The 16,056-nt window shown below is 39.4% G+C and overlaps 1 protein-coding gene and 1 non-coding gene across 5 annotated transcripts in view; both read right to left on the bottom strand.

The window, feature by feature from the left end:
* ST18 (ST18 C2H2C-type zinc finger transcription factor) overlaps window positions 1-16,056 on the bottom strand; it is a 99,896-nt gene that overhangs the window by 14,898 nt on the left and 68,942 nt on the right. For all 4 annotated transcript variants that reach the window (XM_012790050.3, XM_012790051.3, XM_076005311.1 and 1 more), the window contains 6 exons: window positions 11,865-11,980; window positions 7,784-7,846; window positions 6,969-7,037; window positions 3,917-3,979; window positions 3,733-3,813; window positions 2,600-2,821 (listed from right to left, as the gene is read on the bottom strand). In XM_012790050.3, the coding sequence (XP_012645504.2) occupies window positions 2,600-2,821; window positions 3,733-3,813; window positions 3,917-3,979; window positions 6,969-7,037; window positions 7,784-7,846; window positions 11,865-11,980 (614 nt within the window). The remainder of the gene's footprint in view (window positions 1-2,599; window positions 2,822-3,732; window positions 3,814-3,916; window positions 3,980-6,968; window positions 7,038-7,783; window positions 7,847-11,864; window positions 11,981-16,056) is intronic.
* On the bottom strand, window positions 12,905-13,020 carry LOC142872004 (U5 spliceosomal RNA). Its single transcript, XR_012920254.1, has one exon. It is a non-coding gene; the product is annotated as a U5 spliceosomal RNA (small nuclear RNA).

Here is a 16,056-nt window from a genome sequence, read left to right as displayed (position 1 = left end):
AATATAATACTGATATAATGCGTGGGTCAAATTGTTCTTAACCATCCTATAAAGTGAGTTTTGTAATTATTCCTTTTTGGCTGGGAAAACTTGCATGCACTAGCACCTGTGACAGCAGGGTGCCAGGCACTTGCCAAGGCCCCATTAGACCTAAGGGAACGCAGGATGGTACAGGCTCTGGCAACTCAGTAGCTTTTCTGTGCTCCTTTCCTCTTCTGTCAACTGGGGATGATTAATAACATCTATGTAGCTCACAGAGCTTTGTAAAGTTTAAAGGAATAACCATGTAAGTCACTTACAGCAGCACTCACTGTGGGAGAGATCCCTGGTGTGTGTTAGCTGTTATTAGGGAACAAGTGATGCAGAGTATTGCACAACCTCAGGGGTTTTAGATTCAAAACACATAATGTTTAAAAGCCTATTGAGTCTATATATACATAGACTCAATAACATTTTCATAAAAGGGAAAGGAAATCACCTGCATTTAACACCTACTATGTGCCAGGCACAAGCAAGGCATTTTGTGATAGTATTTCATCAAATTCTACATATAGTAAACAAAGGACATTCCCCCTTAAAGAGAATAGCTCACATTAAATCTATCTCTTAAATCTTTTAAGTAGCCAGAGAAATTTCAAGTGAACAGCACTGAAATCCGAATTAATATTTTGTCTAAACTCTTCATTGCTTTTCTTCTCTTAGAAAATAGTATCTTGGCATTAATATTGCAGCTTGTATTTTCGAACTTGCAATTTTCTTTTTCTTATGAAATACATAATATGTAAACAGATGCATATTATGTATATTTGCAGTTTAAAGAATATGGTTATATTGAATACCATGTACCTTAAAACACACAATGTGCCTTTCTAGGACCTTTGAAACACCCATAGGTCCCTCAACAATTGGCTTCTCTGTCCCAGAGAGATCAACTATTAACTCAAACTGTAGGCTAATTGTTACCTAGCTTTTTAAAATGATATTTTGCCCATGTTTTTAACTTTCCTCCAACAGAATCACACTGCAAATAGTCTTCAGCAATGTTCCTGCTCAGCACGTGCTCTCAAGCTCACCCGAGTGGCTGTGCCGCCATTTTCAGCACTGTTGTGGCCGTCCGAGTGCGGACACCCCGCCTTTTCACCCACTTGACTGCTAGTGGCACACGAGCTGTCCCCAGTCTGGTCGGTACCCCAGTGCCACTCACGCAGGCCTCCGGTTCCAATCCGCAAGAGAGCCTCTGGGGGTAAGCCCCACAGCTCGCGGCTGGGCGCTGGGCACGCTCATTTGTTCATTTTCAATTTGACCATTTGACGGCAATTTGCTTCCTAAAGTGGCACCCCCAGTGACTCTCCCACCTACAGCATGTGGGAGTCCCTGGTGCTCCACATCCTCACCAAGCCTTGGCATCCCCATTTAAAGCTTCTCTGTAATTTTTAAAGATAATTCCATTATTGCTAACAGTTCCCTCAGTGCTCACCATCGTACCGCATTAATATTTCATTAGCAGTGTCAACATGGATATTGCTGAGGTCATTACAAGAAAGTCAAGCTGCTGTGCAGTAACTGCGCCATTAGTGGTGCTTGATTTGTGACTGGTCATTCTGGATATGAAATAATGATTCGAACTCGGAATAAAACAATGTGTGCCATTGTGGACAGGAGCCTGCATTTGAAAATCATCAAAAACCAAACCCCTTAAAAAATTCAAGTTTTCTAAGTTTCACTGCATATACCTTTAAGTAGGCAATTCCTGGAGGCTTCATTTTCTGACACCATCAATATATATCTTTAGAACTGAGCAAAATGTCAAAATGCTCCAACTTTGCTCAATGTGTGTGCTGCTCATAAACAAAGCATCGGGGGCTTCCTAAAGCTTCACCGGGCTTCAGATCAGCATCCTGCTCAATGGCCCAAGAGACTAGAAGGGGACCCATCGATCAGGAAATAGAGAATCTTTCCGTCTTTTCCTTTAGGTAGAATGTAAACCAAAAAGTTGGACTAAGATCGATATTGCCCAACGAAGGGCCCTGTTGGAATACGTGACACTCGCTGATAAAGGAATTAAGCCATTGTGAACTATGAAAGGGTTTCTGAAGCCCTTCATCCTGTTGTATGCTTAGCAGTTACTGTGTCATCTTCTTTATGGCCACTGTGGGTGAGTCACATCTTCCCACTAGCAAAATGACTACAATTTTGGCCTGAAATTGAACCAGTGCATAAGAGGGAGGGAATTATATAAATATGTAAAGTGAAAGTTTACAATTATGTAACATAATAGAGTAGATATCACCACTTGGAACTGAAGTGAACCATTAAAAGACTGAACCATTAGAAAAGAGCAGCATAAGCAATATTCTAGAACCCCAAAACCAAATGCACAGTTCTTAGGGCACTTGAAAACTTGGTAGTGAATTTTCAGAAATAGGGAAAAGAACATTTTTCATTCTTCAGGCTAGTCAAATATCCCTTCAGCAAGACTCGCTGTTGTGCCGTCTGAAGGACTATAATTAATGACCGTTAGGAGGGCCCCTCCCCCGAGCAATCCAGAGCTGACCGAGCACGACACCACCACAAGGAAAAGACAGAAAACTAATGTTACCTTCTGTGGGTGACAAAAACATTATTTACATGGCCCAGCCCATTGCAGCCTGGCAAGGGACAATGTGGCAGCTCTTGTTTGTTCAGCTTCCAGGAGAGGGAGGCCCCGTTGAGAGGATTCTCCTTCTGTCGCTTGGCAGCCAGGGGACAGCCAGAAGCTGTGCGGTGTGATGTGTATTTACCTGATATGTGACCTTGGCCGTCACATCCTATCACAGGACATCTAGAGAGACACAGCAGACACATTACCAGCCGGGAAGAAGGCAGTGGCAGTTCCAGACCATGCCGAAGATGAGCCATGAAACTGTGGTTTTAAAAGATGCCACTACTGCTAGCAAGACGGCATTGTGCTAGCAGGAACGAAGGCCTGCGGGCGCTGACTTAAGCAGCTGTCATGCATTATCTCACTGAATTTTCAAGGCAGTCTCTTGAGTGGACAGTATTATTATCCCATTGCGTAAGTGGGGAAAAACAAGGCTGATAGAACTTTGGTAACTTGCCACACATTTTCAGGAAGTGAAGCCACGTTCATGCCCACACTTCTTAGCTCTAGAGCCAGCTGCGTCCGCACTGTTACATTGCTTCCGAACAAAGACCAAGGGCATGAAACGTTAACTGCCTTGACCACCATTACATCACACATCACGGACAGAGCTGGAATTCTGGTTGCCAAATGTTTGAATATTGTATTTAGATTATGTTGTAAACAATTTAAATTTCTACATCCATATCTTCATATACCACCCAAGACTTGATAGCATATTTCTTAGAGGAGGGAATTCAATTTTGATACAATTTCACTTTAAGCAAAATGAAAGTTTCAGGGGAAAATGCCACAGTATTTGTCATTCTATAGCACTTCCACAATGCTACTTTCCCTTAAAACAACTAAAAAAGTTATAAATCTTCCCCTTTTTCTTCTGCATTATCAAAGAACTGTGGAAACCTAGCTATGAATAAGAAAATTTTCTAGAACCTCCAAATAATCTGACTCTTGCATCAAGAGTCTTTGGGTTAACTAGGGTATACACCTTCCCTGAAACTCAATCCATGCTCCACTGAGAGCCAACCGAGACACCGCCCATTTGACCAACAAGATGCAGCTAACCCCGATGCCACAGCTGTTGCACTTACTTAAGTTCAGGGTCTTCTTTTTCTTCCTTGGTAGGGGTCATTTTGACACCACCTTTCCTTGCACGAGGGCAGCCGGACAAGCTAAAATGTGCACCCAAAAAGAACAAAACGAAATCATGTGATCTTTCTGACCACTGCTGCTGCCAAGCTGATTTCCGTGTCCCAGGCATGGGATCAAGCCTACCTTCTGTGGGAAGCATAGTTTCCAGTCACATGCCCGGAGCCATCGCAGCCTGGGGTCGGACACCTGGGAAAAGAGGAAGAGAGCGTGGGCAGGGCGAGAGGCTGTCATGGAGGACGGGACACATTCAAACAGAACTAAAAAGAATGAGTTGCTTTTCTGTGGGACATTTTAAAAAACATATAATTATCTTTTCTGGTTAATAATTCATTCAAAAATTTTAAGATATATAACTACTGAGTGATGCTTGGTAAACTAAGTAGTAGTTGTTTTTTACTGTACGTATATTTTTCTGTTTTTAAACCTTTAATTGGAAGAAACTTGAAAGTCAGTCCCCAACTTACTGCCATCTAGAACTGCAGGTATCTAAGAACTGCAAAGTTCTTATCTTTCATGTAAAGAGAAAAGTTTTCCAATATTTTTATGAGTTATTTATTTTCTCCAATACACTGTAGTACCATGATGATCTATTAATTTCAGATAAACATTTGTATATGTGACCTCCAGATGTGGAACATTAATATGATTGCCACAAAATCTAAATAATTGACACCTGATCTGTCCTGTCTCATGGCCCAAGCTAAACAGGAAAAATCCTCCAATAACTTACCAATAATCGACCATTACATTTGGAATGAGAAGGGTGAGAGAGGAAGGGGAATTCAACTTCTATTTGGAATGCTGATTAAAATAGCTTTCAATATACACTTACATACAAAAAATTATATAAATTTTCACCTTTTTGTTGCCTTTTAAAAAAATCTCAAATACAAATGAAAACACAGAGGCCATCGAAATACTGCTTTTCTGAAGGTTCTTGTGGACATCATCTGCACTTATTATTTCACAAGTGTGCCCATCCTGGTTCAGATGTCTCCCCAGACAATAGTTCCATTTGAGAAAAACAGTAATCCAAAGAAAAATGTGAACACCATCCCTTTTCTTAAATCTCAGCCTACTGAACTTTTGCAGAATGCTTTTCATATTTAGTCCTGAGGCAGAAAATACAGAGTAAATGCTTCTTTTTTTCCCAGATGAAATATAAAATCAGCACACATCTCTTCTGCTTAACCAAGCAACTTGCTTTGAGTCTTTAATTAACCAGAAAAGTTACATATTTCATAGTTCCCTTTACTATTTCTCGTACTAAAACTCCAAATTTTTGTATCTGTTCATTATCACATCTTCTTTTATAAAATTATTTTTTGAGAAAAATTTTTAAACAACTTAGAAGAAGGGAATACTAAAAAAATTAAGAAAACAGAAGTATCTGAAATGTTACATGGGTTTTAGACACCAAAAGCTGGTTATACTATTTATACAAATACTGTTTTTCCAAGAGAAGTAGCAATACTCAATTTTTCCTAAAAAATTATTATTTATAAATAAATTTAATTAGTTTTGTTTAACACAATTTACTTACCTTTTAAAATTTGTGCCCTATCATATTTTTAAAAGGTAAAAGATAGATTATAATTTTTTATTATTCTATATGTAATATAACAAGATGTGAAAATAAACAAGTAAGAAATTTGTATTAAAAGAAGACAAGAAAATTAAATTAAAAAGATTCTGCATAGCCGAGGATACAATCAACAAAGCAAATAGACACCCCACAGAATGGGATAAAATATTTCATGTTATACATCCAATAAAGGGCTAATAACCAGAATCTCCAAAGAACTCAAGGAAATCAGCAAGAAACAAATCAAACTACCCCATTAAAAAGTGGGCAAAAGACATGAACAGAAGCTTTTCAAAAGAAGATAGAGTAATGACCAATAAAAATATGAAAAAATGCTCAATATTAGTAATCATCAAAGAAATAAAAAGGAAAACTACAATGAGATATCACCTAACACCAGTGAGAATGGCTTTTATCAAAAAGTCCCAAAACAATAGATGCTGGTTTGGATACACAGAGAAAGGAGCACTTATCCACTGTTAGTGGGACTGCAAACTAGTGCAACCTCTGTGGAAAACAGTATGAAGATTCTTTAAAAAACTAAAAGTAGGCCTACCACTTGATTCAGTGATCTCACAACTAGGTATTGACCCAAAAGAAAAAAAAGTCATTTTATCAAAAAGACACTTGCACTAGAATGTTTGTTGCAGCACAATTCACAATTGTGAAGATGTGGAATCAACCCAAGTGCCCATCAATTTATGAATGGATTAATAAAATGTGGTATATGTACACCATGGAGTACTACTCAGCCATGAAAATAAACTAATCCCTTTTACAATAATGTGGATGGAACTGGAGCATCCTCCTAAGTGAAGTATCAGAAGAATGGAAAAACTAACACCACATGTACTCACTATTAAATTGGAGCTAACAGATCAGCACTCATGTGCACAGATGGAGGTAAAGCTCAACAGAAATTATGCAGGTGGGAAGGTTGAGGAGGGGATGGCTGAAATCATACCAACAGGTACAATGCACACTCTCTGGGTGATGGACACACTTATACCTTTGAGTCAAGCAGTACAAAAGTAATCCATGTAACCAAAACATTTGTACCCCTATAATATTCTGAGATTTAAAAAAAAATTAAAAAAATAAAAAAGAAGAAAAGAGTAGGAAAAATAAAATCACTAAGTAAAAGTTAATATACTTGTGATTTTTAGATCTTGTATACTTGGTAGAAATGAGCCAAATTTGTGTTTAGCACTCGACAGTGAAAGGCAGTTGTACAAGCCAAAATACCCAAAAGGTAAAATATTATGCAATTTTCTTAAAATTAGTTGATGGGAATGCTTTGCCACACATTCCTAGGTCTGATTTAGTACATAAATCCTGAAATTAATGGAAAAAATATTGTGTTTAATGATTACATCATTCCTTTAAAAATTATTATAAAGCCCCTGAAGCAAGCAAATTAAATTAAATCCCAGTGACTGGTTGTAGTCATTCCAACTTTTTGGTGAAAGAGTAATTTTGTTATACTCCAGCTGGGCATGATGTGTCACTTGTTGGTCACACTGACACTGGATGAGGAGGGTCCTACCATGGGGGACAAAGGTCAAGGAAGTCACATTGCCCGGCACTTACTTAAGCTCCTGGGAGTTTGCAGCCATGAGGGACTTCAGAGTCTTATCTGCTAATGGACATCCAGAAACACTGAGAGGGATGAGAAAAAACAGAACAAAACACAACACCACATATACAAATCTGACTCAAACCGCATCCTGAGCTGTGAACATATGTTAAATTACTGGAGACTGGGAACATTATAACTGGCTTTGAATCTAGCTTTGCTACTCTAACCAGCCTGGGCTTTGGGGCACCACAGTTATTTCTCCTAAACTCAGATTTGCTCTTTATCAATGAAGGGTTTTAGCCCAACAGCCTCCCCAAGGCTGGGGTTCAGTGACCCAGTGATTGCTGATAGCAGAGTCCATTTTTGTTGCATCACCAGGTGATGATGGTTTTCCAAAGGAAAGCAAACTGTATCAGGGAAAAGCATAAATGGAAAGATTAAACACAGTCCTTTGCACCATTTCATCTCTCACTCCTTGACTTATTATCTGCCCAGGATTGAGGGTGTATTTTCCCCAGGGTAAAGCACTGCTTCAAGTCTCTCTGTTGTCTTTGCTTTGTCCCGCATGCGTCCTAAAGCCAGAGAGAACCAAAGCCTGACATGAACACTACCTTTTGGTTTGTAACCTGGACTACAGGATCAGAAAACCCTTCTGACCAAGAGTCATGATTTCTATACCATGTAACTTTATTTCCACAAAATAAACCAACACCCCAACTCCTCAGTCTCCATTTCCTGACCTAGATATTATCTTGCTTGAATGGGTAAAATAATATTTAAAATAGAACAAGATGAAAATCTGACTGCACACGAGGTCATCAGGTACCTGCGATGAGATGCATAGTTTCCTGTTACGTGGCCGCTTCCATCACATCCTGGTGTTGGGCAGCTGAGTCAATGAAAAAATATTATCATCAAAAGTCAAGTACATTTCATGGATTCCTTTGCTCTGCCTGATAGCCTGTGAGGTAGCTTCTCTGTGCAAGGCAAGTTAACACGCTGCAGGACATGCAGAAGATAGTGTGCTAAAGATTTATGTTCTGTAAAAACCAGAAGACTACTTAAAAGAAAACTAAAAGTCAGAGCATGATGCATTACTCCCTTAGTTGTCTGTTTCAACATCACATCCAATTCTCCGATTTAAATGAGATAGGAAAGTGATACTAAAAGCTATGTCCTAGTGAAGTTGTGAGTCAGCAATCTACTTCCTTCGAAAGTATATGTGTTATCAAAAATAAATATTATAAACTCATGCTTTATTATGATACCAGATCTTAGGAGTATTGGCACCAATTATGTGACAGATTCCAGAGAGGAATTTTTGCAAGTTTTTATGAGCAAGGCAACCTAGTAACTTCATAAACATTTTGGAAAACACTGAAAACCTTTGACTGAAATGTAGACTGATAGTTTAGGTAGGAAAGTTGCTGACAGTAAAAAGTAGGCAAGACATTTAGTGAGTAAAGCTCCTGAGCAATTTCATCCAAAGCTTGAACCCAACAAACACAATTGCTAATTCACCGTTAGCCTAAGAATATGCTCCCAGCCCATGGCCAAGATGCTGGCTCTACCAAGATCTGCGTCCCTGACCTTCATTTAATCTCAGAACCTGGCCACGTCCTGGCAATGTGCATCTTATGTGTATTTTAAAAATAATGTAAGAAGGTAGGTTTCCTTGGCAGTTTTCCTCCCACAATTAATAAAGTCCTTGGTTTCTCAGTTGCTTAATTTCCTCTTATTTTTTTTGAAAGTCTCTCACGTGGAGTAAGCAGACTGACCCCAACCCACTCAGCTCTATGTGTGGCGGTGTTAAAAATTGGTTATGTCATTCACACATCTGATTTTCTTTGACATCCTCCCTACAGTAAAAGCTTATTTAAACATATGTAGAACACAGAATTTACCCTTTTGAAGGGACAATTTGGGGTAGATTAACAACATTCCAATATTCTGTGAATTGTCACTTTCTAAGTATTTTTTTCCCATGAGCTACTTTGCAATAATTTTCAGGTAATGTAAAGAAACTATAAGAATTAGAACATTTCCATCTCTCAAAGAAACGTTTAATTTTCAGGGCTTTATACAAGCTGAGTGATTTATATCTTCTCCTTCCTTTTTCCTGGATGGATATCAGAAAGAAAACTCTAGAAGCAATAATATATGTAAAAAAGTAAAGAAAAATTAACAACGATTAAAATTTGGGCTGAGTTATCTCTCAAGTGCCTTTCATTCACTAAATGCAGAATAATCTTTTCTAAACATGGTACAACCCAAATATTCAGAGGGTGAGAGAGGTGTTTCAACTGCCTGAGAAGTCCCACTCTAGAAATACATCGCCACCTTGTGCTTCAAAACAGCATTGCATTTACTTTATTTTATTTCTATTTTTAAATTACTCCCATTAATATTACCAGGAGAAGCAAAAGAAGTGCCAAGGATTCCTAAATGTCAGCAATAAATTACCTTTGAAATATAATTATAAAATCTTCATTTAATTAGCTGATAACTTTTTAAAGTTTGTTGACATAAAAAGGTCAAGAAATAAAGAATTGGAGGCAACATTGTAGTAGAAAAGTTTCTGTTTAGAATTTTGATAGCAAGATTTAATTTCCAGGCCACAGTGAAAAATCTTACATAATGACGTACCAATATCAGTTGGGTGATATTTCTGGGAAGGTTTGCAGATGAAAATATCACAATTAGAGGAAGAAAATTAACTAGTTCTCTCGGTAAGTGGCACTCAAACCCTAAGCAAATTCTAGAGTAATTAGTGACATAAAAAAAATTCTATTTTGAACAAAGGTTTTAGTAACCAATTAAAGTACAATTATCTGTTGGAAACATAAAGCAAAATATAAGGACAGGGTGACACTAAAGTAGTGAGACTTTTACAAAACAAATATACTAACACATCCACACACGTATAAGTGATATTCATTAAAGCACTCAGCCTGTCTGTAAAACGGGTGAACAATGAGGTCTCTAAGAGAGCAATTTCCTAGGCATTCATATTTTTCTGACCTCAAATGGCACTGCATGTTAATTATGAACCTTTAACCTTTTATACTACATTCAGTTTGGGATGACTTTTGGTAATTTCTAACAATCTACTTTCAAAGGATAAAAATTTGCCATTTTTGAAAATATTAAAAATAGCATTTGGAAAGGCAATCTGTAAAAAGATGAAAAGCCTCAAATAGCCCCTTCATGTGGGAATAAGTGTATGGAAGACCTCAGTGGCCTCTTGGAAATAAACAGTGTTTGGTGAAATTTACGTTCCAGTACGCTTGAACCGTCAACCACCAAGACGCAGGTGAACATGGAACTCACAAGGGAGCACACTGTCAGAGCCAGCAGTGCCAGCCTATGAAGTCCTTGGGCAATGCGGAGTCTAAGCTCATTTTAAAGCCTCTCCCATGTCCCCAGAGCAGACTGATGCTGGACTTGGAATAATTTTTATGGAGCCTCTACTATGTGCAAGGCCCTGCCCTTGGCCCAGCATTTGAGATGTGTCCCTTCCCTGTAGGGGGGGAGACTAGAGGCAGCACAGTAAATATGATGCACCAGTGGTGTGGACGCCTTTGAGAAGAGACACGAATGAAGAGCCAAGCCGCCCTCCTGGGGCTGGTTCTCCAGGCAGACATAGAAAGTGGAGGTGAGGAAGAAAAGATCAGGCCTGGGGTATCAGCGGGAGCCCCAAGGCCTCTCCGGTAAGTGAGCTCTGGGAGAAGAGCTGAGGGAGGAGGAGGACAGGCCCTGCAGAGGAGCGGGAGGTGGGGCGGCTGGTGGCCAGGGAGGGGCAGGGACCTGGGGGCTGGGGAGTTCCATTGCCACTGTGGGCTGGAGGTCACAGCAGCGATGGCAGCCACGGAGTGCTCAGCAGGAAAGAGTGAGGGCAGATGGGGAGAGAAGAGGTCCCAGGACTGAGCTCTGAGGCGCCCCGGTCCTTAGAAGGCCGCACGTGAGTCCAGGAGGGTAACAGTGAGGCGGGAGAAAGGTCCCGAGGGAAGGTGTCCTAGACGCCACGTGCAGAGGACACGCTGCAGGGGCCAGGGCAGTTCTGTGGCGCTCTGCTGCCCAGCAAGAGGGTCGAGGCCCCACAGCCCAGACCTGGCCGGAGGGGGTGAGCAGACCCTGGAGAGCTGTCTAGGAAAGATTCAGGAGGGAGAAACAAGTCACACAGGAGTGACAACTTTCTTAATGAGTTCAGCTATTAAAGGAGGGGGAGACAGAGCTTAGGTGGAAGCTGGGTCAGGAGAGGTTTTTACATTGTTTTTGTCAGAAATACTGAAACGTATTTTACTACAGGCGACATAGAAGACAGGTACAGGCGCCAGGGCCTGAGAGGAAGGGCTACTCCCTGCTGGAAACTCATTCACTGGCAGCTTTATGTATTCGTGTATGAATATACTCGATTAATATTTCATCATTTACATATGAAAAACCGTTTCCCTGCATTTCCCTCCCTCCCTCATTAACGAGTATATAATTAGTGCTTATTGCCTTCAGATACCCCAGTCCTTAAACTCTCCTGAGTCACAGAATCCCTCTGAGAATGGGATGAGAACCCTGAACTCCCTCGGCCAAACCCAATGTGCACACAGTGTGCTCAGGCTGGGACGGCTCCTGAAGCAACACCCAGGATCCTCTGGGATCAATGGAAAGCAGGTTAAGAATTTGGGGTCAAAACTTAAGCATTTCTAATTGTTTTATCTTGTTTATCTTGCATAAGACTGTCATGTGCGGTTTTTCCACGACTCTCCTGGTTCAGGCCATAGATTTAGGTATATGTTTAACATTTAACTACTGACTGGCTGAAATTGCCCTAAAGCCAGGATATTGTAACCCCAAATTAACCACTCCAATCTCTTAATTCCAGAATTGTACAGGGCGGGGGAACCACTCACGTGATCAGTTCCTTTTTGAGATCTCTTGCATGGAGCTTGGGTTTAGGGCTTGGTATAGAGGCCTCTCCAGCAAACTTCTTTTCCTCTAAATTGTCTAGAGAGCTCACTGGGTCTTTCTGAAAAAACAAACAAACAAACAAACAAACAACAAACAGAAAAACAGAAGCGCAGAAGCCATTAGGGAAATCTGGAAAGACAATGGTGCTGGACTTGGGGCCTGACCTAAGTTTTGGCTTAAAGACTTAGCTGGAATACCTCAGAGGATTTGTATAAGAAATAACTGCTGATGAATATAGCGGCGTCCCTGATTGTTATGGACCTTTGTCCTGATTGAAGGAAGAGGAACTCTACTTGATGGGCACATATTCAAAACGTCCACAATTTGGCAAATGATTACAGAGGCATTTCTTGAGCTATATAATAAAGTTATTATTTTTGAATATTGCAAGTTTTATTGTATAATGAATGCTTCCTACAGAACACAGGAACAGTTCTTTATATATCCAGCAGTAAAACAAAAGAAATATTGCAAAAATGTATCACACAAATTTTTAAACAGAAGAGTCTAATTTAACAGAATTCTATTTCTAACAGACAAATGATTAAGATCTAAATTATTTGTTTAAATATGTAATAACTGTGACTATATAATGGAGACAATTAATTTGATTTTTCTGGATAAATGCTTTTGTTTTCACATCATTTCCTGCTGTCCTGAAATTACCTCTTTTGCTAAGCGGGTATCTTACAATACTTTACTCATCAGATGAAATTTCTTGTTGGATATTACTAATTTTCATGACCTTCTCTTCAGTTTAACACTGATCTTGATCCCATAAGGAAGACTCACTAATCCTTTCAAATAAATTATTTACCAAGTGATATATTATTTCACAGATAACTAATGATGGTTTTTCTCAATCACATAATTAACTTACTTTCATCATTAAGCTTATATCCAGTAAATATAATACTGACTGGATTTAATATTAAAATTAGGTTTACTAACATAGAAAACTGTATTCTTTTTTTTAATGATTAGCCTTGCCATAGGAAGGCCTCAGAAAATTGATCAAAAACTCGGAGTTGTTCCTCTCCATGGAAATCTTTAGTAAAAAGCGAAAGATTTATTTGATCTGAAGAGAAACTGGAGTATGAAAACTGTATTCTAAATCTCAAAAGTATTGATCTATTTTTTGCTAAGGTGAGCAATTTTAAATAATTTTAAATTATCCAAGGTAAATCTCATTTAAATTAAGTGTATATAAAATGCTATAGCAGAACATAATTTTAACAATTCTGATTCTACATTTAAAAGCAATGGAAAAGACAAAAATCTCTGGATTTCCTCAACCAAAGTTCTAAACACTGATCTCAGGCATCAAGGCAAATGTAATTTCCTTCATTGATTACTTGGATAACAGCTCACTCGCTTCACACGAGAGCACACTGCAGTGGATCTGCTAGTGAACTGCCTCATGTGACATCATCCCCGGGTAAAATTAGTAGCACCTGATTTTACACAATTTCTTTTTTCATAATATTTATATATTATTTATTTTACTCATAAATGTTTGAAAATAATAGCCAATATAAATACATCATTTATAAATAAAGAAAAATATGCGCTTGATAACAATTGCTCACTAGGGCACAAAGAGAAGTGCGATTTTAATACTGCCTGCCTGGAATCTACAGCAAAATAGATGACTGAAGTTTGTCCTTTCAAAGTTTTACACTGTAAATGGCTAAAATGAAGCAATTCCTAATTTTAAGGCTGTAAACCTGACGATTCCACCATCCGCTCCACTTGGTGCTCTCTGCAGTTGGCCTGGATAGTATTTTCCACTATAATTAAGAAATGTCTTGGCTTTTTGAAAGCAGATACAAATGCTAAATCCAATAATATCTTAATGTGGAATAGCCTTCGTTTTTCTGTTTAGATGCTGAATTTTTCACAAAGATGGCATGAAGTAAAAAGAGCCATTTTATTATTTTCTTTATGATAAAGTTGATAACAAAGTCTCTCTAAGAAGGCATGCGCTTTTATAGATGAACATATAAAAGCTTCCAGTTGTTATTTTAGGGCTGAATCAATACATTTGGGAAGGCAAAAGAATGGGAAATTTTAAAAGAAATGATCAGTTGTGAAAGTTTAAGTCATTATTTACTATGATTTTTATAATCCTCTCCCTTAACTAACAACTTGACCCTTTGAGTTATTTCCCAGAAATGATGGATTCGGAGAACTCCTGGCTTCCAATGATCCTCCTGCCTCAGCCTCCCACAGTACTGGAATTATAGGCTTGAGCTACCACACCAGGCCCGAAATGATGCTTTGAGATTCTGAAGCCCCTGGGGCCTCCTGATGATTTCCGGAGGTCAACACTCGCTGCCGCAGAACCAGCCCCGCCCCCATTGCTCGGTAGCCTCTTAGCAATAGTTACATCACAACCTGCCCCTAGGCACGTGGCCCCTCCCTTAAAACCCCATGTTATCCCTTAGAGGAGAGACAGATTTGAGGCAGCTTCTCCTGGCAAGACATCTGTCATTTAAAAAAATCCTTTCTTCCTTGGCAGTCCTCATTATCTCAATAATTGAATTTTTGTGCGAGGAGTAACTGGACCTAGACTGAACCCCCCTTGTGGTTTCAACATCATGGGGAGGCCAAGGTGGGACAATCCCTTGAGCCTGGGAGCTTGAGGTTGCAGTGACCTATGATGATGCCTCTGCACTCTACCCGGGCAATAGAGTGAGAGTCTGCTTCAAAAATAAATAAGTGGAATAAAATAAAATAAAATATAGATGACTATCACTAAAACAATTCTTAGATTAGCTGTGTTATGGAGGCATTTTATATTGAATGAATTCCTAAACAGCACCCATTATAAAATAAATCAATAGCATTTGTAAGAATCATTTTTTTTAAATCTAAAGTATCATTTTGAAAATAATAATTCTATCCTGTGGATGTGTAAGAGAAAACGTGGTGTATGTATGTGTTTAGAGAGTCTATGTGTGCAATGAAATCCCTTTAATGTACAGATGGAAGTTTATGTTGATTTCAGTAAAGACCAGGACATAATGGTGACATGAATAACAGATAATAGCATCTGGCACTCTTAACATTTTAAGCCCTGAAATCTTTGGAGAACTGACAGTTGAATGAAACTGACAGCCCTAGTTATTTCTCAACACTTTCCTTTCGAGATATTTTGAGTTTTTTCCAGATTCAGGATTTTTTTTAGGGGGCATCTGGACAGGCTATTTCACTGAGAGAGAGAGACAATATTTTCTGAAAATTACCACCAAAATTAAGCAACTGTTGTGCATATGAACTAGATAACAATGAATTAGAACTAATCACTTGGTTTCTGGTTGTGTGGTAGGGCATGAGGGAGGTGGCAGAGGGAGGAGGCAGGTGGGACAGGAATACACCACATTCCAGTCTTCAAACATTGCACGGGCCCCACGGAGCTATACCTGTAACTCACTGGAAAGTGAGGAGAACGAGCCAGTCCTGTGACTGTTTTCTGGGGTCACGTCATGTGGACCTGCCTGGGTCAGAGGAGCTTTGGTCCTGCAGGAACATCTTTGACACCTTAGGAAGGGCGTTTGGCGGAGCCTCTGCCACACTGTGCCACACATCATTTCTTCATTTTTCCTTTTTCTTTCCTTTTTAATCTTTCTCAGTATTCCCTAAGTTGTCTATTTTTTGGTGAATTATTTTTTCTTTTCCTTCTCTCCATTTCTCCCCTACTTCTTTTTCTTCCTTCTAGAAAATTCCAGGCCTATTACTTTGTTTCCATATGACCAGGAGCAACAACTTTACCTCCCAGAGCCTCAATTTTCTCCTCCAAAAATTTTAATAATAATCCTGTTTTCCAAGGTTGCTGGGGTAATGAGACACTGTGTTTGAAGATTCCCTTGTCTTTATCTTATTGTTTGTAGTATCCCTGTGATAGCTTTTCAATGAGGACATTTAATACCATCTAATTTTTCAAAATAATGCCTATCAAGCTCATATTTCTCCTTGTCAAGATTCGGAACGGGACGGGAAAATGCTCTGCTAGCAGGTCACCTGGGCACAGAGGAGGCACCGAGAGCGCGGGAGGGGAAGCGCGCCTGCGTCGCAGTGACTCAGAGGCACTCTCGCGTGTGTCCCCATGGCTTCCCCAACAACGAGCCACCC

Source organism: Microcebus murinus, chromosome 7, assembly GCF_040939455.1.
Source record: "Microcebus murinus isolate Inina chromosome 7, M.murinus_Inina_mat1.0, whole genome shotgun sequence".
In the NCBI taxonomy this organism is placed as follows: Eukaryota; Metazoa; Chordata; class Mammalia; order Primates; family Cheirogaleidae; genus Microcebus; species Microcebus murinus.
This window is presented reverse-complemented; position numbering and strand designations above follow the sequence as displayed.